Below are 24,041 nucleotides of genomic sequence, written 5' to 3' on the forward strand. Positions count from 1 at the left end.
TATCTCCTTTTTCCTTTCACTCGTTGTTTTTGATCCTGGAACCTGCAAGGCCAAATTTTCTTTTCAATCTACAACTAAAAGGACCTTTGTCATCCTTCCTCAGGGGTGACGACCTTTCCTCAACCTTTCCATTAAAATGGCTTTCTCTAAGATCCTCCTCCAAAACTCCTCTTTTCCAGCGGTTCCCTCCCGCTGCGGTCGTCGGCTCGTCTTCTCCAAGGGCCCAGCATTTTCATTCCGGAGCAGGTTCCCCGGAAGGGGCGGAGGATGAGAGCCGGGGCACTTTAGGAGGCCTCGGGGTTGGAATATGCTCGCTCCGCAGCCCTCTGCCCGGAGGCGTGGGAGTGTAGGGAGAAGAAAAAAAGGGGTACGGTGCCAGGCTGGTTATGGGAGGAAAGACTCTGGCTGCTGGGATTTCTGCGCAGATGTGTCGGGGCAAGAAGGGAGAGCGCTGGGGCCTGAACCCTCCTTCTCACACTGGCAGCGAGGGTGGAGGGAGGTGCGGAATGAGAGTGTTAAGAAGCGAAGGGGAAGTGCTCAGGCAAGGGGTGAGAGCGGCCCGAGGCGGGAGGGAGAGCACTAGAGCACTTCCGCCCGGGATTAGGGTTGGGGCAGTCGGGCGGCCAGTACATAGATGCACCTCTGGGCCCCTCGCGCCAGGAGGGAGGAGCTAGAACTGTCTCGCTCGGAAAGAGTGCGCAGGCTCGGCTCGAAGCGGAAGAAGCCGCCCGCGGAGAAGGCGGAGCTTGGGCTTCTCAGGCTCCAAAACTTGGCGGTTTAAAAGGAGCCGGAACCCACCCTCGCACCAGAATCTGTTATGGCCAAAGTGAAGTCTTTTAACGCCCAAAGGCCTCAATTCGGAGCCGGGGGTGAGAAAGGGACAGCCCAGACTGGGAAGGTCAGAAGGCTGGGCCCCGCCTCCCCCACGTCAGCTGAGTGACGGGCTTTGGGCAAGTCTTTTATCCTCTTGGAGGTTTAGTTTCCACTTCTGTAAAATGGGGGCTTTGGACACCCGAATTTCTTAAGATCCTGCAATGAGGTGGTGTCGTATTCCCCGCCATCCTAATCCCGTTAGCATTTTAGTAATAAACTTACTGAGCCGGTCTTGTGGGCAGTTAGTCTACAAGCATTTATTAAGGCGTTATGTTCAGCACTGGGGATGCTAAAAGGCAGGAAGCGCACCTTGCCTTCCAGGAGCTCAGACTCACGTAAAATACAATGTGCAAACCACTGGACACAGACAAGCTGTAAACCGGAGATATCCGCAAAGGGGAAGGACTAGCATTAAGCGCAAGCTTGTAAGAGGGGGCAGGAAGGAAGCCAGGCTTTTATCCCCACGCCCCACCAGGGCCTACTCATGTGATTTTATTCCCTTCCAGAAATGTGATGTAACAGCCTGTTCTCCGAGGCTTAGGGTTGAGGCCTTGCCTTTGTCGGTTTCCCCAAGATAATGGATAAAATTTTAAAAAGCAGTTGGCTTGATTAACAAAGATCAAAGCTGAGTTGCAAACAGTACTCACCAAAATGATAATTGTGCACCTCTCTCCTGATACCACCCCCTCCAGTTTATTCTTGCCCTCCCCGGTTGTTTATTTATCACTCATAAGTGGTTCTAGAAGTGTTCCAGGGTCATCTTGATCACATCCATCTTTATAGAAGGGTACCCAGCTGCCATCCATCTTGTCCTTAAACTGATTCAATTTTCCTTTCACTGGTTAAAACAGCTAGTTGCCCCCAAAAGCAGATTATCTTGGAAAGTGCAGCAAAGTGGACCCTTGTCAAAATTTCTAGTCATGATCAGGCTAAATCCAGTAACTGAATCTTTGTTTTAGCATGAGCTCTGCCATCAGTTTGCTGAAAGATTAGATAATTTTGCATTTACTACATCTGTAAAATGGAACCGTAAATTTACCAATAGGAAGAATAAACTATCACAACTATTAACTACCTCACAGATGTAAGCAGTAAAATATCAATCAGCTGAATTTTTTTGGTCAGTAGAGGAATAAGTTGGATGTTTGTTAATGCTTCTTATAGAAAGAAAAACCTTTGTTTTATGCTTTATAGTGCCACCGAAACCTAAGCTGACCTATAAAAAAGAACTAGAAATTAGATCCACCCTTCGGGAGCTGCTTATCTACCTTATTTTTCTAACAGACCTATGTATATGTAAGTAGACAGATAGTGGGATTAATTATGACTGGGTTAATACAATAAATATGGAAGTGAGTTAAAATTAATATCATCTAACTCAGATGTTTACAAGATATTAATAGCGCTGAGCACTTGGGTTTACCTATGCTTGCTAGCTTTGCTTTGTTTTATGAACAATTTGAATGCTGAAAATGGCTGCTCTTGGCCACAAAGGATTACAAGACAGAAGTTGAAAGGATGCAAATCCACTACCATTAACATCTTTAAAGTGTATATTTTATAGATAGTAGGCTAACTGACTTTGTAGATAGTATTGGCTTTGTACATAGTGCTTACATTCTTAAAGTGATCAATAAGCTCTATGAAATAGCTAGATTGATAGTTGGAAAGCATTTGCTGAAATTTATGCATCATCAAAAAATGTTTTTAATCTCTATGATCAACTTAGAATATGTAGCTTGTACATCCTGTCAACATTTACCACATAGTTTACATAGGCTGTATTCTTATAGAGAATTCAAAAAAAATTGAAAAAGTCAATTGTTAGATACAGGTTTCAATCAAGTAAGTTTTGGGGGAAGGAGGGAAAGAGAAGAACCCTATTTTCAAAACAATATGATATTTTGCCTGATTTAATGGAACTATACTTTGTATAAGTAGGTATAAATTGAACCTGGATTAAGCATAAAATGTTGAAATAGGCTAACCACATAAAACTTGGATATCATTTCATAGGAAGCTGGATTTTTAAATACTTTTTTTAAAAATTCTTTCTCTCTAGTGACTTTTGGAATGGTAAGCACAAATATGTATTACTTGAACAAGGTTATAGCAACTCTGTTTTTGGAAACTTCTGTACTTGGGGAAGACAGAACCAACTTTAAATCTGTTAGCACCATAACTGAGTTTTGGAAGGTAAGGTTCATTTGCCCACCAATAGGGAAGGGGAATAGGAAGAAGCATTTATATAGTACCTATTATGTGCCAGGCACTATGCTAACCACTTCACAAATTATTTTCTTATTTGATCCTCACAATAACTCTGATGTGTTTATTGTCCCTATTTTACAGCTGAAAAAATTGAGGCAAACCATGTTAATTTACTTGCCTCGAGTCATAGTGTCTGAGGCTAAATTTGAACTCAAGTCTTCTTGACACCAAGTCAGCATCCCAATCGCTTATCATCTACTATCATGGATTATATAAATGAAACCTCCCCTAGCTCCTTTAAAACTATTAGTTTCCTAGGCCAATGGATTCCTTTAAAATGCTGATTTTCTTTTTATTCTTACTTTATCTGGAAAAGGTATTGACTAGGCAGGAATCTATTATTTATGCCCTGAAATAGGAAAGAATTCCTATATGGAGATCATTAATGAGACTAGTCTTTAGTCTGGGCCAAGTAAAGAAAGTTATGAAAGAAATTTCTCTGAATTTTTGTTGTAACTGCTATTAAAGTATATTTACCCCAACACAAAAATTATAGAGGTAAAAACCTAGGTTTTATTACTATGCTCACTCAAAGATATGGGTCTCAGAGAAAAACTGAACAATCATTAGGATTTTGATAAGACCTCTCATATGCAAAATTAAGTTAGCAACAACAACAAAAAAAGTGTTTTACATATTGTAATCTTAAATGTTCTTCTTAGCCCATAAAAGTTAAATTCATAATCCTAATGCTTCCTTTAATGACATAAAATTTGAAAAAAAAATTAGTCATAAAATCATGCATTCCCTAAGGAAACAATATTCATCAAACAAACTCTATAGGTAAACTAAATCAGAGAGTTTGCAAGTAGGCTGACAGAATGGGAAGATTGACTGGAAGCAAAAGAATCAGCAACAGTTGAGATTCTTCTTCTGGTTTCTTTTTTAGGAAATGCTTAAGGTTTTAAATAAATTTTTATATCCCACATGTTAATAGTAAATATATTTTCAGTTAACCAAAATTTGCAGGAGGAATGGTTCAGTGTCCCAGATAATATAAAGAAATAAAAAATTAAAAATTCTCACTACAATAAGAAATAATAGAAATAGCTGTCTTTGCTTACTTAAAGTATTTAAAACTTAGAGATGGCTTCAGCCCTCCAATTTCTTCATTGCCCCATACTACAAGTACCAGTCATTTGATAAAGAAGATGACATAGATAGGTTTCCTGCTATAGTCTGCACTAGTACATGTGTATTCAGGACCAAATTGTATTTTGATCATCAAAGAAATGATAATTAAATGAGTATTAGCTTGATCAGAAGTCTAAATTTCATTTTGTTAAGAACAATTGACATTTCTTTAGCATTTTAAAGGTTTACATAGTAATTTTTGTGGTGTTAGGAGAGCAGTGTTATTAAGTTGACATTAAAACTATTTTTTTTTTTTTTTAATTGTGCATAGTTTATGGAGGGACCCCTTTTGGAAGGTCTGTACTGTGACTCATGGTATAATACAGAGGTTTTGTATCAACTGAAAAACAGCAGCCGCATTTACTATGAGAATGTACTTCTAGGAGTCCCTCGAATTCGACAGCTTAAAGTCCGAAACAACACATGCATTGTCTATCCAAAATTTCAATCTTTCATGGATGAATGTTTTGACAGATATACTATAGAAAATGAAGATCGATCTGATTTTGGCCCTAGACAGGTACCTGAGTAAGTGTTATGAAATCACACAGTGGATATTATTATCCTTTGTAAATTCTCAAAAATAATTTATGTTGTTCTAAAATATATACTAAATGTGATTACTACCCCCCCCCAAAAAAAAGCTGCCTTTTAATACTTTCTATTTAAAGAAAACACAAACACCCTGAGAGTGGTGATATATTAAAAATTCAAGCACCATACTTAAATCAATGTTGAATAAATAATAACTGCCACAAATCTGAAAATCAATTTAGAAGAAAGATTAGGGCCAAGGGAGTTGTTTATTGCTATAAAAACTAATCGCTTATTACCCCCAAGTTACTTTCTTAACACTTACGTACAGAACAATTGTTGATTTGCTTTCCTCTGTTGGGGGAAATGCTTTTATTAAATGCCTACTACCTGCTAGGACATCTAGGTGGTGTACATAGTAGAAAGTAATGGAAATAGGAAGACTCTTCTTCCTGAATTCAAATCCAGCTTCAGAAACAAACTCTGTGACCCTGGGCAAGTCCCATAACCCTCTCTGCCTCGGTTTCTTCATCTGTAAAATGAGGTGGAGAGGGAAATGGCAAATCAGTATCTTTGCCAAGAAAACTTCAAATGGAGTCACAAAGAACTGGATACAATTCAAAAACAACTGTGTACTTGGCATTATGCAAAAGTAGCTTACAACATTATTTCATTTGATCCTCATAATAACCTGCCTTGTGACATTATCTTTATTTTACAGTTGGGAGAATTGATCAGAGGTAAAGTGACTTGCCCAAAGTTAAGCAAGGTAGTAAGGTCTGAACCAAACTCCTCCCCCCAAAAAATGACAGCAAAAATAATCCACATTAAATAAGGTGATTTTTTTTAGGGGAAACTAAAGGATTTAAGTACTGTATGTTAGGCAAATTATTTTGCTGTTAAGGGTAGGCTGCATACCATAATCTTATTGATGAAAATATTTTGAAATGCATAGTTAGGTCATCTTTTGAGTCAGTAATTTGAGGTTAAAGAGATACTTAAGCTCTTTTTCCTTTTCAGATTTTTATACACAAACACAAAATTAGCTTTTAGCAAAAAGGAAAGAATAGATTTGACCTTAAGGAATAAGAGAAAAAAAGCTATACAGAAAGTTTGGTGTTATAAAAGTTTTGTTCATTTTTATTTTTATTGTTATTTATTACCAAAGCTCTAATTCTAAATGATATAGTCATTCATTATTCAACCTGCTCTTCCTTATTAAAAATCATTTTAAGTAAATATTATGTGGCTATTAGCTGGCTAATTGTTAAATTTTTGTTTTTCTCAAACAGTTAAGGAGGTCATTGACAAAGATAAAAGCTTAACATATATCAAAATAGTTTTAGTAACAATTTTTGTGGCTACTAAGAACTAGAGATAATGTAGTTATCCAATTGGGAAGTGGCTGAAAAAATTGTAGGGTATGAAAGTAATGGAATATAATTGTGCTGTAAAACATATATGGATATGACAAGTATATAGAAGTAGAGAAAGATATAAGAACTAAGGAAAAAGTAAAATAGACCCAGAAAACATTATATACAATAAAAGAGTTTAAGTGACAAGAGAAGCCACAAAGCAATCAAAACTGAATTTTGTAAAATTATGCAGAACAAACAGTCCCCAAGAAGAAATATGAAAAGACACCATCCCTCATTTCTTTTCAGAGTTCAGGAGTCAGGCATTTTTTCTCTTTTTCTTTATTAAAAAATCCCTTATTATAAAAAATGGCTCTCTAGAAGATTGTACAAGGGGAATCAAGGAAATGTAAACATGAAATATACCAATAAATCTTTTTAAAGTAATAACTTTCAATCAGGCCTCCTAACCATAAACAATATCACATTCTTCTCTCTGTCAGATGGAAGTATTCCCCTTCTTCATCACTTTCCTTTCGGCATTGGGGAATTTTTGGTGTTTATGATAATGGAGGATATATGTTCACTTTACCCATATCAAAAACTGAGGCTAAAGAGAAGTTTACTTTCCTAAAATTGAACAGCTGGATCACTAGAGGAACTAGAGTTATTTTTATTGATTTTTCAATTTATAATGCTAATGTAAACCTTTTTTGCATCATCAGGTGAGTAAATCTTACCCCCTTTATTAATGTGATGTACCTTTCAATATTGTTCATATTCTTTTTTGGAGTTGTCTTCAGAATTATACAGTAGTAACACACAAATCTTAGATTTAAAAAAAATGTAAACCAAAAGAACCAATGCTAGAAAAGCAAGTAAATTAACATTATTTTCTATGATATTTGCTAGTTTATAACCTCAAATAATTCCTGTTGAGAATTAAACAGGACATGAATTTTTCCTGTCATATATGAGCATCTTAGTTTTACATATTTGGATTACCTAGGGTCTAGGCATAACACTGATCATCTAGTTGCTGCCAGAAATAAACCATACCAAGAATTTTGCAGCTCTTCTCATTTCACTAGTTATTTGTGTTCCTGTCTTATAGCTCCTGCATCTACTATGTGCCATACACTGCGCAAAATACCAGGGGACAAAAAGAGGCAAAAGATAGTCCCTGCCCTCAAGGAGCTTACAATCTAATGGCATTATGTAAGTTCTTTGAAGAAAGGCTTATGGTCTTGGTCTTTGAATACCTAAACAATATCTACCATATTGTTTCACACAGTAGATGCTCAGTATTTATTGATTAAATTAGAAGATATATATATATACAAATTCTCTGTAAAACTTAAAATTCAATCTTTCAGTATTTCCAAAAACAAATATTTACAAAAATCACAAATTTGGAAGTGGAAAGGATCTTTCCATTTAATCATTTAGTCCAAGCATCTTATTTTAAAGAGTAAGAAGCTAAGGGCCCAAACAGACAGGTGAGGTGACTTTACCTTAGACCATACTGGTAATAACTGGAAAAGCCAGAATTTGAACCCAGATAATTCTAGTTTGAAATCCAGAATTATTTCAACTAATCTAGTTTAAAATTAAAAATAAATTATCTTCATTCACTGGATATTTCACTAATAATGAATTATATTCTGAAATTGATATACAATACTCAGAATCCACAATTACTTTTCCAAAACACAATTTTGCAGATTAGTAGCAGAATTCCCTGCAACTGGAGGTGTACTCACTTCGTGGAATTTTTACTCTGTGAAGCTACTCAGATATGTTACTTACTTTGACTACTTTATTGCTTCCTGTGAAATCATATTTTGTATTTTCATTATTAACTTTATCGTCCAAGAAATTAAAAAAATGAAAGAATATAAATACGCCTATTTCAAGAGTTTTTGGAACTTGTTAGAATTGCTGCTTTTGTTGGTGAGTATTAAAACTACATATGAAGTTGGTCATTTGCATCTAAATAATGGGAAAGGTGGGAAATGAGTTTGTCTCTTCTGCCATTATTTAAATAAGAAGGAAATTCATCAATTTAAACAAAATGTTACTGAATATATGTATAATACAGCTTCCTGTACTACCATCTAAAGAGTACAATTTGTCTTTCCCCTGCATAGCAGGATTTATGGTAAAAGGAATTATTGTGGAGATCTGCCTTTTAAAGCACAAAGACTCCCTTCTCAAAAAATATTTCTTCCTTATATAATAAAATTCCAGTTACACTAAAGTCTTACTATTCAGATATTATATCATGACATAGAAGTGATCCTGAGTTCTTGAAAGCTGTGAAAAGAAACCCAAGCTCTAATAGGTCCTATGCCAACTAATGACTCTTGACTATGGGTCTGGATGCAATATCCAAAGACTGTTGATCACTGGTTTGTCTACTGGGTGATGAATTTCTAGCTACAGCAACTCCATAAGATCATTTACTAATGTTAGTTGAGTTTCAATCTGAATTGGTGAAGTTAGTACCTAAAATGATAAAATCACAAGTTCATGAAATATAGAAGAGATATACAGACATTAGCAAGGTCTTCTTAAAATGCGAGTAGAAATGGATTTGTTAAATTATTTTTTTCTTGCAGTTTTGCTAATAAACAGGACACTAAAAGGCTGAGAGAAGAGATAATTGGGGGATGTATGAATTTGAGAGTAGGGCAAGTCTTCAGGACACTGAAGCATGGAGGCACTGGATACAGTGAGATAAGAAAGGACAAAGAAGAATAGAAAAGTTTTGGCATTTTAAAAGAAAAAGGGACCAAAGACAACTTTTCCTATAATCAGACATAGATCATTGGTGCTTTCTGGAATAGGAATGAAGAGGAGGAAAGTAACTAATTGTTGTTGTGGGTCAGTCATTTCAGTTGCTTCTGATTCTTCATGATTATATTTTGAAGTTTCCTTGGCAAAAATACTGGAGTAGTTTGCAGTTTCCTTTTCCACCTTATTTTACAGATGAAAAATTGAGGTAAACAGAGACTTGCCCAGGGTCACATCAGCTAGTATCTGAATTCTTCATATGATGTTTTAGTCTACTGAATTAGATACAGACCAATTACAAATAAAGTTTGGTTAAGTCTTCATGCTGTTTAACAGTCAGTCAATCATTGATTCTCAGAAAGCAAGAAACTGAAGATGAGAGTGGGGGATGATGGATGGGAGAGACATTTTGCTGGAGAAGATGGGAAGGAATGGATTCACTCGTGTATATAGAGGGGTTTGCCTTGGTAAGAAGGGCCACCTTTTCATGTGAAACAGGTGCAGGACATTATGGCAGAAGCTATCTGAGTGATATGAGATAAAGAGAAGAAACGATCATTCAATGAATGGTTTCAATTTTTTTCATTGAAATAAGAGGTAAGGTCCTCATCTAAGAGGATAAGAGAGGCTATAACAGGTTTGAAGAGGAATGAAAAAGTATAGAAAAATCACTGTCACGTGAATGTGATAAGTGGGGGGGGAGGGGAATGTTGTGAAAGGATTGCCTTGCCAGTGAGGGCTCAGTTAAGATTACTTAATATGAATTTATAGTAGACCCACTCAGCACAATTTCACAATTTTCTTCACCTTCATTCAGCATCATGTGAGTAGGAGTAAAGGAGATAGATGATGGGAGTAACTCAAGATTGAATAGCCCAAGATTTGGCAGTAGGATAAGGGAACAAGGGATTTGAGAGAAAAGGAGAGGGTAGAATTAAACTGATTCACCAAGGAGTCAAGATGGGGAAGGGAGAAGAATATAGCCAGTGCTAGGAGGATAATCTAAGAAAGAAATGAAGAATCAAAAAATTGAAGATCATGTTGAGCTCTGTAATTGCAAAACAGAGGGAGAGTTGGAATGACAGATTGTGATCAAATAAGAGAATTTCAAAGTGCATTAACAAAATTGAGTTTCTAGATGATAGCAAAATGAAGGATATGACTATAATTAAAGTGGGGTAGAGGAGTAGGTTATAGAAAATGAGTAAGTTGAAGATCTAACCCATATCTTATCTTTTCCACAAGAATATCATAAAACATTATCAAATACTTGCTAAAAATCAAAGTAAACTATAATTACAGCATTCCCTTGACCTACCCATCTAGTAGCCCTATCAAAAAAAAAAAGAAAATGAAGTCAGACATTACTTGAAGCCATGTTGGTTCTTCATAACTGCTTCCTTATTTTAAAACTTGCTAAACATCCCATTATTAATGTGTTTTACAATATTGACAGGAACATAATTCAAGCTTGCTAGTCTTTAGTGTGCAAAATCCATTTTCTCCCCCTTTAAAAAAAAAGTTGGAACAACTTTTGACTTTCAAATCCTGAAGTATTTCTCCCATCCTTCGGTCTTTCAAAGATCATAGACAGTGGCTCAGCCATCATATCTGACAGTTCTTTGGATACTGTAGGATGTAGTTTATTCAGTCCAAGTGATTTTATCAAGTTCATTCACTATAATTTTGTTTAAATCTAGTTTCAGCTCATTAACCATTTTTTATTATGGCCTATATATTTCTAAGATAATTTTCCTTTCAGAAAAAAAAAGCAAAACAAGAATTAGACAGCTCTGCTTTGTCATGATGATCAATTATCACTGTCCCATCCATCGTGATCAACAATCTTGTCCCTCTTTTTCTTTGAGCACCATCTTTACCCAATATAAAAAGAAAACCACTCCCAATGCACCCATGTTTATCATTAGCTGTACTCACTAACATAAAAGAATAATTTCACACCTTTGTATTTCTTATCAATTACCTATCTATCCTTGTATTTAACCTTTTAAAAACTTAAAAACTGATTGGTTAGTTTCCAGTATCTTCCTCACTTGATCCATTTATCCCCATTAGCTATCATCCTATACTTGTCTTCCCTTTTGTGCATAACTTCCTGGAAAAAGCCATTTTCAATAACTCTCCTCTCTATATGCTGGCTTCTGCCCTCATCCTCAATTGAAATTGTTTTCTCCAAAGTTACCAGTGATCTATTAATCATCAAATTTTAGTGGCCTTTCTTCAGTCCTCATTCTTCTTGACCCCTGCAACCTTTGACACTGTCAGTCATCTTTTTTTCTTTGATAATCTCTTCTCTCTAGGTTTTCATAACGATGCTCTCTTGGCTCTCCTCCTGTCTGACTACTTCTTCTCAGACTTATCTTTGATGAATCCAAACTCACTAACCATAAGCATCCCTGATGCATCTATTCTGGCTTCTCTTTTCTTCTGATATATTTAGTGATCTCATCAATTTCCACAGATTTAGTTATCATCTCTCTGAGGATGATTTTAGGATGATTCCCAAATTAATTATCTAACCCTAATCTATATCATCACTCCCAATTTTATATCTCCCATTACCTATCTTGAACTTCATATCCATTTAGACATTTTAAACTTATTATGTACAAAATCATCTTTCTCTCAAAACCCTCCCTTCATTTTAATTTCCCTATTGTGAGGGAATTACCATCTTCCCATTAACCCAGACTCACCACCTAGGTTTTACCCAACTCCTCACTCTCACCCGACCTTCATAACTAATCTGTCACTAAGTTCTCCAGATGCTGCCTTCATAAAACCTTCTACATCCAGGGTCTTCTCTCTTCAGAAACTACCACTACTCTGGAGCAGGCCTTTATCAACTCATACCTGGACTACTGCAATAGTTTGCTGGTTAGTCTCCCTGCTTCAAGTTTCTATTACATTCAGTCTCTATTCAACTGTCAAAATGATTTTCCTAAATCAAAGGTTTAACTATCTCCTCTTTTCCTCCAATTCAGTAATTTCAGTGCTCCCATCACCATTAGCAAATATAAAATCCTTGTTATGGTTTTTAAAGACCCCTCATCTGACTTTCAGATCACCCTTACATATATGTATACTATATAATACACAAAAAGCTTTAATAATTTAAAAGTGTGTTAACATATATAGTACATAAATTCAAATGTGTTATCATGTACATATACCTGTGTATGAGAATGTTTTAAGGGGCAAGAGAAAGAATGGTTGAAGTGGTAAGCTCTCAAAGGAAACATGAGAATATGATCCAGGATTCAAGTAGACAGGAGTTAGCCTTGAGAAAAAAAAAATTCAGAAGAGAATGAGAAGACAGATGCAGAATTTTGAGATGAGGACTTAGGAAGAAAAGACTTTATGACTTTCACAATAATTAATTAGGAAACAAGGGTATAAGACCAATGGAAGCTTGAGGTTTGAAACATGATAAAGGATTTCCATATAGCAATGATGGAACAGCTCAGATAAGTTTTTAGTAGACCCATACCATGATTATGTCACTTTCTCCAGCAGTCTGAAGTTTGGCAGAAGAAAATGGGAAAAGTGAATAGTTTAACCCTAAGGTCAAAGATTAACAAAGGCTGCACAATAATAAGAGGGTAAGGGATTCAAAGGCCAAAACAATGAATAGTTGAATTGGTTACAGCTAAAGGCTCAATATCATGAAAGAAATAAGATATGACTAGGGTAAAAGTAATAGACTGATAGAATGAAGAGGGATCAAAGGCCTGGAAATATCTATGAGGACAAAGAATAGGCTTAGAAGTAGTAAGGCAGAGGGGAAACATGGAAGGATAGGAGATTAGAGTATTTCAGGTTTCAAAGAAAGATCATAGAGGTCTGGGTGATTGTGAAGTCTAAGGTATTACTACTACTACTACTACTACTACTAACTATTCTTAGGGTAGGGGGGGTTCCCTTTTTTCAAGGGGAAAAAGTGTTAAATAACTTCCTCTCATTCTCTTCCCCTTTTAAATTATGATTGAGCCATTCAAGTGTTGTATTTATAGGTTATTTCTAGAATTCATATGTAAAATGGATTTGAGGTTGAAGATTCTCATCTAATTATTTTTATCTTCTTATTTAGTTGTCCCTTTTGGCCATTTCAGTCAATATATTCCGTACATCACAAGCATACCATTTACTTGGACATCTACTAGAAAAAACTCAGGAATATCCAGACTTCTATTTTCTAGCATACTGGCAGATTCGTTACAATGATATGGTTGCTATTAATATCTTCTTTGCATGGATTAAGGTATTCTAGTTATATTCCAATTGTTTTTAAAGCATCACTAAATAATACAACTATAGTTTGATGAAAAAGTCCTAAAGATAACAAAATTCTTATGTTAGAGGTGGGTTGGCCTCTTAACTAATTTATATCCAAAACTAGAACAAATTTCTTTTTTCTTTTTACCTGAAAAAATTAAGTTTGCTTCTATTCTTTCTGGAAGTCAGGGGATTAAAAAAAATAGTTTCAGTAGAATGTCTGAAGCTCCCTCATGTGGTATAGTGTAAAGTTCATTGTCAGGAACCTGGAGGTCTGGTATAGGTTTTGCCATTGGTTCTTTGTGTTTTGTCATTGGGTAAGTCACTTTTCCTTCATGGATTTCAATTTCTTCCTAAGTAAAATAGGATTGAATTAAGACGATCTCCTAGCTCTAACATTTTATGGTTTCTATGTCAACCAGTAATTGAGTACATTACTTTTTTAGAGCAATTTACTTCAGTAAAAGCATTTGTATCCAACTGCCTTTCCTCTTTTCCCACATCAGATTCCTTTATTTCTTTCTCTAAATCAAATAACCTAATACCACCAAAATAGCCCCTGCTTGGCTTGCCAGAGGGACAGGGAAGGAAGAAATTACACGTTTCTTGCATCTAACAAATAAGACTCTCTCATCCATCTCTTCCTCTGGTTAATCATGAGTAGAACTTAAGCATCCTAGAACAATATGTTGTGTCAGGTAGAACTAGAAAGGAAATATGCAGACTATGTATTAATGGAAGAAAAGTCCTTCTTCAAAGACATAGTATTTGAAAACCAGGCATCATTTTTGAAAGAACATAGCTAGTTGTCTTTCTTGAGTTTAAAATTTCCCTAGCATTATTGTGGTTTTTAAAAGGATGAAAATCAGAAAAAAGCAGGAAAATTAACCTTTTCAGGAATAGTCTCTTATGCAGAAATTTAATGTTCCTAAAGTATTTATTTAAAATGCTATTTGTATAGCAGCCAGCCCTTAAAACCAACACTTCTTTTAATGCTATTTCTAACAATGTTGACAACTCATTTTAAATTATTTTTTTCACTAAGAAAGTCATGCTTTTGGTCAAATTATGTAAACTTTTTCAAAGAAACAAAACTTTATTCCTTCAATGTTTTCTTTATATCTTACCAAAGACCTTGATCTTTGTTGCCAAGATAAGCACCAATTTGTTTAAAGAAAATGTGCTGCTGAGTAGTAGACAAAGTATCATGGAGATAAAAAAGAAACAAAATACAGACCTATCTCAAGGAATTTATAGACCTAGTGGGTAACACAGTATACTGCAAATATGAAATGTCACCAAGGCATCCATTATCTGCATCCTGCTAGGGAATTACTAGCAAGCCCTTTGGTCTCTTGTAGCTTCCCTTAAGCACATCTATTTAAATAAAAATTTCTTGTAGAACTAATTTACTTTTTTATAGAAGTTATATTCTTTGGTGCTCTCTCTTCCACTCCAAACTATTCTTTTCTTTTTCAGATATTCAAATTCATAAGCTTTAATAAGACAATGTCGCAGCTGTCAACAACTCTCTCCCGCTGTATCAAAGATATTATAGGATTTGCCTTCATGTTTTTCATAATATTCTTTGCTTATGCCCAGTTAGGGTATCTTGTTTTTGGATCACAGGTTGATGACTTTTCCACTTTTCAAAATTCTATGTAAGCTCTTTTCAATAGAGTAAATATAAATTCTAAATTTATTAATTCTGGGAGGGTACAAAGGCCTAAAAAACTTTTTGTTTTGTGGGTGGTAGTTGTACATAATCTCTTTAGTCAGAAACAGCATAAAAATATGCAGGATCCCAGGACATAGTAAGTACTATTCCCCAAATTTTCAGATCAAGCATGTCAAATTGTTTTCAAAATTGACATATACCTATTTCTGTAACACAGAGTAAAAAAAGTTTACCTTTTAATTTTCTCAATAACTACCCTGTGAGATGATCCTCAGACCAAAGAATGAAGCCCAGGTTTTATGATTTCAGGTCATTTTAAGATTAAAAGTTAGGAAACAATTCCAGGAAGGAAGGGATTGTCAAACTTTCTTTCCCAATGTCTAGCCCAGTATTTTTACAAAATGAATAAAAATTCAGTTTCTATGGCAACTTTAGGGAGAAGTTTTCCTTTAAAGTCCTTTTTTTTTTTTTTTTTTTTGGGAATCCTTATCCCCTGCTCATCTTCAGTTTGACTAACTTGTACTTAACCAATTTTAAATAACCAAATCAGTCAAGATCAGATATTAGATAAATGTCTTCTATATTCTAGGCAAATTGGTCAATGGCTTCTTCCCTCAACTTTACAATTTTCTGCTTCTCTGCATTTACACAAATTAAATTGTTCCCTGAGCATAGAATTAACCCCTCTTCATCTCTACTTCTAAGAAATACAACTTCCTTAGAAGCTTAGCTCATATGCCATCTCCTATGTCAAATCTGCTATGATCCTACTAGTCCTTAGGTAGCTAATTCCTCAAATTATTTTGTATTTATGTAAATGTGTGTAAATGTTGCATGCCCTCTAGCAGAATGTCAGCTCATCATTGTTCCCAATATCTTGTAGAGGTAAAAATGAAATTCTTGATTTTAAAAAGCCCATGATGACCAAGTACAGTGTCTTAGTAAATGCTAAATGAATTGAAATCCATACAAAAGTATTAAACCCGGGGTTTAGCAAGCTTGCTTTAATCCTTAAAATTGAATCCAATATATTTTTCAAAAAACTGATTCATACACAATTTTTTCAGTAAATTGTTTATTGTTTAGTCTTATCAGCTTAAGAAAAACGAGGTAAAATGAACTATTGGGACTATACCATCCACCCAAATCTTCGGAGTCCCTTAAAAGTTCTGAACAGAATTGGAATGGGTTCCTTATAGAAATCTTGAATAACTTTGTCCCATTTTCTTTTATTGAATTACAAGCATAATCCCATTTAACAATGCCCCCAAATGATACTTTTACAATAATGTCTTTAAGACATAGCTGCACTCCCATTTAACTCTGTTATTAGGCTGTTCTGGCTCTTTATATAAATAAGGTTTTGCTTAAAGTAATACTTTCGTAGGATCAATTGCTACTATTAGGCAGAGTATGCCTATAGTAGTAGTTTGATGTAGTAGAAAAAGCACTAGACTGGAAGCCAGACAACTGAGATCTAAATCTTGGGACAAATTACATATAATCTTTGGGATTCTGTATTAGATTAGATATGGTCTAGGGCCATTTCATCATATGCAGTCATATTCTTTTACCATTCCCCTTTAGGAAGAGATACTATTAAGATCTGGATAAACCAGAGATCTAGAGAAGAGGGAGAGTTGCTGTTTTAATTCCTCAGGCCCTATACAATTATTCCTGGATTATCAATCCAGCCCTCATTTTTTTTTTGGTTTTGTTCTGCTCTGCACTCAATTATTTTATCCTTAGTAAGAGTTTTATTTCAGTTTCATTTCAGACTTTGGGGAAAAACAAGTCTTTTGCCCTTTTAGGCTAAAGAGAAAAACCTTTTTATTTTGAGGGCTATTTTTCTCATTCTCTGATTTATCTAGCTCAGTATTTCTCCCCATTTTGTAAATCAAATCTCTTAAAGCTTGTTGATTAAAGATAAATCCAACCTAAATATACAATGAATATTTTCCTTTTATAAATTCCAGGGAACTCTACAGTGTTCTAATTACTTCAAATCTTCTAATGAGGTAGTTTATTTTTATTCATCCCTTACTTTTGACAAGGAGTCAAATTTTTTTCCTCTTTGTTAACTGACAAAGAAGTTAAATACCACAGAAAACCTTCCTATATTTCATATATATTCAGTATCATTAGGAAATTTGGCAAATATAAATGCAAATCTTCAATAAGTTCTTTACAATAAACTAAGAAAAAAAGGAAATTTTCTCCAGTCTACACAAATTTAATAGTAAATAGAAAATGGGGATTGCTAAGTATGAATGAAGGAATGAATAAATGAAAAGGCATCTATTGTTATATGCCAAGTGTCAAGTGCTACAAATAGAAAAACTTCTCCATACCGCTGTCTATGGAATGAGCATAGTAAAGATTATTTTGGCATTTCTAAAGAAAGTAACTTTTATGTACCACTTTCTGGCCTTATGTCAACACAAAGCATTTACATCTACAAGGAAGAAAACAATAGTAAATATATGTAATGCTCATTTTAACAAAATTCTAGAAAAGGTAAAATAAAAAATGCAAACCTCTAAGGAAACAAAAAAAATGGTTCTTCAAGGGTCTAGAAACACAGCAAGACTGTTATAGAACCTGGAGTGTTAGAAAACCAAACTGATGTGAGGCTTTCAGTCTTTAGAAGGGGATGAATGGTGGGGAATGTTGTCATTGAACCTTGACAATATAAAATTTCTCCAGGTCCAAGGCTTTTAAGTTCCCAGTTCTAGTACCATTAATTTCTTCAGTCAGTCTCTTCTTCCTTATGGTCACCCTTTCAGCCATGCTCTACTCCCGATTTTCTCCCCTATTCCTCCAGATCAGTGATTGAGAGTTAACAGGCTTTGGGATCTAATTCCTTAAAAGATTCCCTTTATATTAGCTTGTGCAACTAGAAAATTTTGAGATGGCATTTTCCATATCCTCACAATTCTCCTTCCTATTAAATGCTTCAGATTCCTTTTTTCCCCTCATGTTTTTCTTTTTAAGATTTACACAGTTTCGAATTGTTCTGGGAGATTTTAATTTTGCCAACATCGAGAAGGCTAATCAGGTGCTGGGACCTACGTACTTCATCACTTTCATCTTCTTTGTATTCTTTGTCTTGCTGGTAAGAGTGCTAACCCCAAAATTATGGCAACCTTAATTTTTAAAAATGCAATAAATCTCTCATAATGAGAATCTATTGGATTCCAATGTCATTAAACTGTAGAAATGTCTCACAGTATTGTGGTTTTTGTGAGAGACCTTACAACTAATACAAGTCTCACAGTATTGTGGTTTTTGTGAGAGACCTTACAACTAATACAAGTTAGCAGATAAAAAAAGACATAACCTGAATTTATCGAAGTCCCTATAATCAAGGACCTAAAGAATTAAAATGCAAGAACAATGGTCCTAGAAATCTCTTGAGATTAACCCACGAACACCTCTAGAGAGGACAGCATTTCCCAATGTGCCAAAAGCATCCATTTCAGTGAACACATTAATGACAATTATTGAAAAAACCCTCTTCAATTTAACAGGCTTCTCTTCTTTTTACCATTCAGTCCACTTTAGAATTAGTTACTAAAAAACTTTGGGGTTATTCTTTCAACTTACTAAAATTAGCCCTTGTCAAGCTCACTCAGATAAAAACTGACCAAATTAATTTCTTGGAATACTTCTCCACAGAACATGTTCCTGGCAATTATTAATGATGCTTATTCTGAAGTGAAAGCTGATTATTCCATTGGTAGGAGCCCAGAATCTGAGTTAGCGAACCAAATCAAAGCAGTAAGTAAAATTAGTTTTTAGTAAAACCACAAGATACAAATATTACTAGTATAATATTACTATTATATTATTATTAAACACCAATTTGAATGTTTTATTTTTCTATTCCCTTGTAATTTTTATGCTATTTGACAAAACTTAGTAAAGTGAAATTTGCTTAATTGTCACAGGGATACAAAGTTCATAGTATTTGTAGTGATAGGCAAAGTGGATCTGTGAAAGAAAAAAATCTTAACTTCTGTGTTTTTCTTGCATCAGAGAGATACAAAGTTAATAGTAATTTGTAATGGGCAAGCAGTCAGGGTAGGTCAATAAATGAAGAAATCGTTAGTCTCTTTTTCCCCTTTTTTCTTGCATCAGATATGCTTTATCAATTGTAACATGGATACAACATTGATACAGTTATTAACAATGCTGAAAAATACAACTGTTGATATTGAATTGCAGAATATAGATGACCCTACCTAGAAGATTCCTGGCCCCAATTTTCTAGCATTAGATAATAGTGAGATATTCACTAGGGAGATGATAGTCATTAGATACAATATTTACAATACAGCTCACTATTGAAATATGCCAGAATTTTTTTTTTTTTGGGTGGGGAGTTGTTGATCATGGTAGGGACACAACTTAAATTCCACAGTACAACCTTAAAATTGTTTAACATCACATTATAATCATTCAATTTTAAGTTTAAAAAAATTTATGTACAAGGTAAATTTATACCTTCAATCTTCATTATTTCAATCATCACTCTCATTTCACTACAGAGATAAAAAGCAGAAGACAGGGAATATTACTAGATAAAAGTTTAGACAGTGGTATATGGCTATACTTCCCTATTTTCTTTTTAATCCTGTTACAACTTTTAATATCAAATTCTCTTATGTTCAGAGCTATACCAGAACCATGGAGAAATTAAAATTAAAGAAACCCCAAACAGAAGAAAAAAATAAAGTGTAAGATTTTTCATATTTATTTATCTTTTAGATGTTATTTTAATGTTTAACTTTTAAGTTATTGTTTAGTTAGTTGTTTAGTCACGTCTGACTCATAATTCCATTGGGATTCTCTTGACAAATACTAGAATGCTTGGCCATTTCCTTCCCCCGCTCATTTTATAGACGAGAAAACTGAGGCAAAGTGTTAAGTTACTTGTCCAAGGACACACAGCTAATGAATGTCAGAATTCAGGTACTCCTGACTGCAGGCCTAGTCCTTTATCCACTATGTCACTTTAATCATATAAACTTTTGATTGCTAGTATAAATGACATAAAAGCTTAGGATCAAGGATTCCAAACTACAGGTCTATCTATACCTTCAAAGGTATAGTACTATCCTAAAATTCTGAAAATTTACATTATATATATATATATAAAATACATGGGTTGTATTTTATCTCCATCATTGGAATGTAGCTTCTTATAGGGGATTTTTTTTCCCATTTTTATCCCCAATGCTCAGTACACTTTTCCTGGTACATAAGCACTTAGTATATACATGAAAGTATAGAATCCCTTACATTTCTAAATACTTAATTTCATTACCTTTCATGGAAAACATCTGAGGACTAGGAACAAAAGGAATGCAACATAACACTGTAAAAAACAACTGTTTTCCAATTCCTGATGCTTTGTTTTTAGGAACTTATTCATTTGCACATACAAAAATGCTTTCCCTTCCTACCAAGCTCCATAGCTAAAGGCTTCTGGTAATGGTTTTACAAAGTATATGTATTAAATTATTTTTAATGATACTTCAAATGGTTATTAGTCCACAAAACACCTAAACCTCATCATTTCCTTAATAATATATTAAGTGTAAAACTAAGTGGTTATATGATTTGGTATTATTTGTCCTTTTATTTCTCCATTTTTGTATTAATGATAGGAAAGAGAAAGACACAACTTTTCAGCCCAGAAGAGACTTTGATGAAAAAGTAGGATTTATTTTTCATAAACAATCTATGATAGTTGTAATATAACTGAGTAGAAAAAAATATGCTTGAAAAAATTTAAGCTACTATGGAAAAAAAAAACTGCATTATCACTGTCTCTATCCTATCTTAAAATGTGATCTCTAGATACCTTCAAAGCAGAATTACCTCAATTTATATTCATGCCAGAGATAGGAAAAAGCTGGCTTTATGTAGAAAAGTTTCAGCACATAATACTTTTCTTCTTTAACTTGACAAGGAAATTGAAAGGGCAAACCAGATGAAAAGGTGGAAAGAAAGGCTTGAAGAAAAGTATTACTCTTCAGAAATTCCAGATGCTTATCGGCCTGTCACACAACAAGAATTTCGAGAGTAAGCTCTTATATTTAACAGAATTTCAGAAATTAACTAAAATCTAAGATATTTTGGCAATGAAAAGGAAGGGACCCCTAGGTTTTTTTTTTTTAATAATTAAAAGAAATTATATTATTATATTAATTTAAGACTTGGCCAAATCATATTTTTAAGTAAGTCCCTAAAGGTGCCATTTACACATTTTACATTCATTTATAGTCCCCTTCTATAAACTAATCCAGTCAAAGTTTATGATCAAATCTCTAATCCTTTAGCTTTATTGGAATTCTAATCATCTCAACAAGTGTCATCATACATACAGGGTGATGTAGGTGAGACACTAGGAAACTAGATTTCCTAAATCTAACTTTTAAACAGGTAATATCTTAAGGTTCCTTCTAATAACTCTTTGGATAGTAATTTAAGAACTTCTAGAACTCAACTGTCCTACTTTAGATAATACAGTGTAAATCTATGAAAGTTATTTGGGGGCCAATATTCTTTTCTTCCAAAGGGGTTTTCTTCTGTCAGGTATGGGTTTTCTTATAGTAATGATAGTAAGTCACCTCATTATATACTCTCTTTAAAATTCTATTTTATAGACTCTTTTTATTTGCAGTAGAACTAGAGAAGGAATTGCACTACGTCAGTACAAAATTAAACAGAGTGATGAAAAGGATTTCTACTTCCAAAACATGAGAGATGTGCAAAGGTGAGATCATACTGTGTCATTACATTAGCTTTCTTCTCCACCACTTTTTACTGTATTCCCACCTTTAATCTTCGATCTAAATTGTTTAAAGAATTTTACTAAAAATCTAATAGTATGACTGTTGAAGTCCTTGTTCTATAATCAGCAATCTCCTAAACCCTAAATGGGACAATTATTTCTAAATCTTAGGCCAGGTTATAGAACTTGGGAAGATCTTGGGTTAAATCTTTGTTTCATGAATAAGCTTTATGACTCTGGGCAAGATACTTAATGTCTTTCAGACTCAAATTTCCTCATCTGTAAGAGGGATAATTCAAAAATCAAATTACTTAGAATTAAAAGTTATGTTATTCTCCATGTTATAAATAAAGTATTTTATTATTTTTAAAGGTATTGTAAAGAGAGGGTTATAAAGAATATTCAAAGTCCAGTTGATGACACAGGAAGGAGCAGCTGAGTAAAAAAGGCCAGGAAGTTTAAGCCCTAGTCATGAAGAGCCAATTTTATTCTTTTTTCAGAATATCATTTATCAATATTTCTTAAGTCATTGATCTTAATGCTTAAGACTATAGAAAGCAACCAGATACTTCATATGCAAGTGTCTCAGCCACATTTTACAAATTGATGATTCTCCAGGCAAATACAAGTATAAAGCAGCATGTTCTACACAGCAATGTGAATAATTTGAGAACATTTGAATGTTATTTCTCAAAAAATATTAAAATGTTTACATAAATAAATGACACGTGTGATTGTTTGAAAAGCAAATGTGACTACCCCAAATCACTCTGCTTCCTGTCCCCACAACTAGTCTGTAAGATAGCACAAGTATTCTTTGAATCCTGAAAACATATTCTAAATGCCCCCTCCAACCCAAGATCCTATGGCCAAATTAATTTGGGAAAAATTAGTAAAAAAGTTGAACAGTACAAATTTCACAAATTCTCCCAAACCTAGAAATTCATTTAGCAAAATGAGAGCTTCTCAAATCTCATTTTCTCTTGGCTCTTGATACTTATTTGGTAAACCACTTTTAAAGTTTAAAATTTTGTGAATAATGGCAGCAGTCTCTCAAAGAGTCACAAAACATGGGTCACAATATGACTAAGATTGAGCACAATTTTGTTAAGTGCAAAGTAGCAGTAAAGTTAGTAGTATGGTATTTCTGAAGTCATCAGAAAGCTTCTACTCCCAACCCAGAATTTTGTGACAAACCACACAGATAGCCTATGGCTGACTCTCCCAAAACAATCACCAACAAATGCTAGGACCTGACTATACTGCAGTTATTTTTTTCAAAGGCATAAATCTAAATTCTGAGTTTTTACATACTACAACTAGTCACCACTTTCAAGTTATCATTTTTATAGCTATTAAGCTATTAAATAGTATCTAGTCTAAAATCTCCAATGAAAGTCAATTCTACAACCATCAAACCTTTCTTTGGCAGATTAAAAAGTTCTTTTGATCTTACAAGTCAAATTCTATTTCTAAAAAAAACCTTCTAAGAAATACACAAAAAGTGGATTTTTTTTTCTCTTTCCACACCTGTTGCCATCAACACCATACTGCTTAAAGGCAACAATCTTATTGCCATTGGGTTTCAGATCTGGTTTATTCAATCAAGAATAAACTGAACCAGAGCTTCATGTCTGTGGGCATTATATGCCAAAGGAATTCCAGGGGCTGCCATTTTTTTTAAAATACCTGTTGGAAAAATAGGGAGTCATTACAATGACTTGGGACAATAAAGATTAAGGTGTTTTTTATTACAAAAATCTATACAGTGAAGTGCCAGATATAGCAACGTAATTTTATCTAGTGGACATATAAATATATAATATGAATATATATCTATATATTGCTGGTATATAGATATATGGTTTTTACTTGTACCAAAGTAAAACTCTTATCACAAAATGCCTAGTTCTACCACTTACTGCCCAACAAGGATGGAACACAACACTTAAGAGCATAACTGTTGCCATGCTTAATTAAACCGAACAACCACTCGGTACAACAAACATGAAGCAGCTGTTAATTCTAAAATGAACCAGTCAGATCACTCACTTATAAAAATATTGGAATCATATAGTTTTTAGCATTATAAAGGAGGAATATATTATTTAAAACATTTAAATAGTGCATATTGACATTTTGCATGTGGCATATAAAACAAACATTCATGTACAACAATATACAGTACACATTAGTTTCAATGTTTGGATACACCCGTGTCTGCAGACTGATAGGAAAAAAATTGAAATGTACATTGCACAATGGATTCAAATCAAAGTGATATATGGTCCTGGTTTTA

General features: G+C 34.2%; 1 protein-coding gene across 1 annotated transcript; it reads left to right on the forward strand.

Annotated features, from left to right (window-relative positions):
- Positions 1-722: 722 nt before the first annotated feature.
- On the forward strand, positions 723-22,199 carry PKD2L2 (polycystin 2 like 2, transient receptor potential cation channel). The gene is made up of 15 exons (XM_074291416.1): positions 723-869; positions 2,068-2,169; positions 2,936-3,069; positions 4,550-4,806; positions 6,674-6,895; positions 7,895-8,123; positions 13,078-13,248; positions 14,742-14,923; positions 17,935-18,055; positions 18,619-18,720; positions 19,615-19,679; positions 20,613-20,661; positions 20,918-21,030; positions 21,615-21,724; positions 22,115-22,199. Exons 1-14 carry the CDS (start codon positions 818-820, stop codon positions 21,709-21,711), a joined length of 1,896 nt encoding a protein of 631 aa, XP_074147517.1. The 5' UTR covers positions 723-817; the 3' UTR covers positions 21,712-21,724; positions 22,115-22,199.
- Positions 22,200-24,041: the final 1,842 nt, after the last annotated feature.

The sequence above is a fragment of the Sminthopsis crassicaudata genome, chromosome 2 (assembly GCF_048593235.1).
Source record: "Sminthopsis crassicaudata isolate SCR6 chromosome 2, ASM4859323v1, whole genome shotgun sequence".
Classification (NCBI taxonomy): Eukaryota; Metazoa; Chordata; class Mammalia; order Dasyuromorphia; family Dasyuridae; genus Sminthopsis; species Sminthopsis crassicaudata.

Coding starts and splice junctions, on each gene's coding strand:
- PKD2L2 (XM_074291416.1), top strand. CDS start 818: ATGGCCAAAGTGAAGTCTTTTAACGCCCAAAGGCCTCAATTCGGAGCC. Junction 3,070..4,549: donor CCATAACTGAGTTTTGGAAG/GTAAGGTTCATT, acceptor AATTGTGCATAG/TTTATGGAGGGACCCCTTTT. Junction 21,031..21,614: donor ACACAACAAGAATTTCGAGA/GTAAGCTCTTAT, acceptor TCTATTTTATAG/ACTCTTTTTATTTGCAGTAG.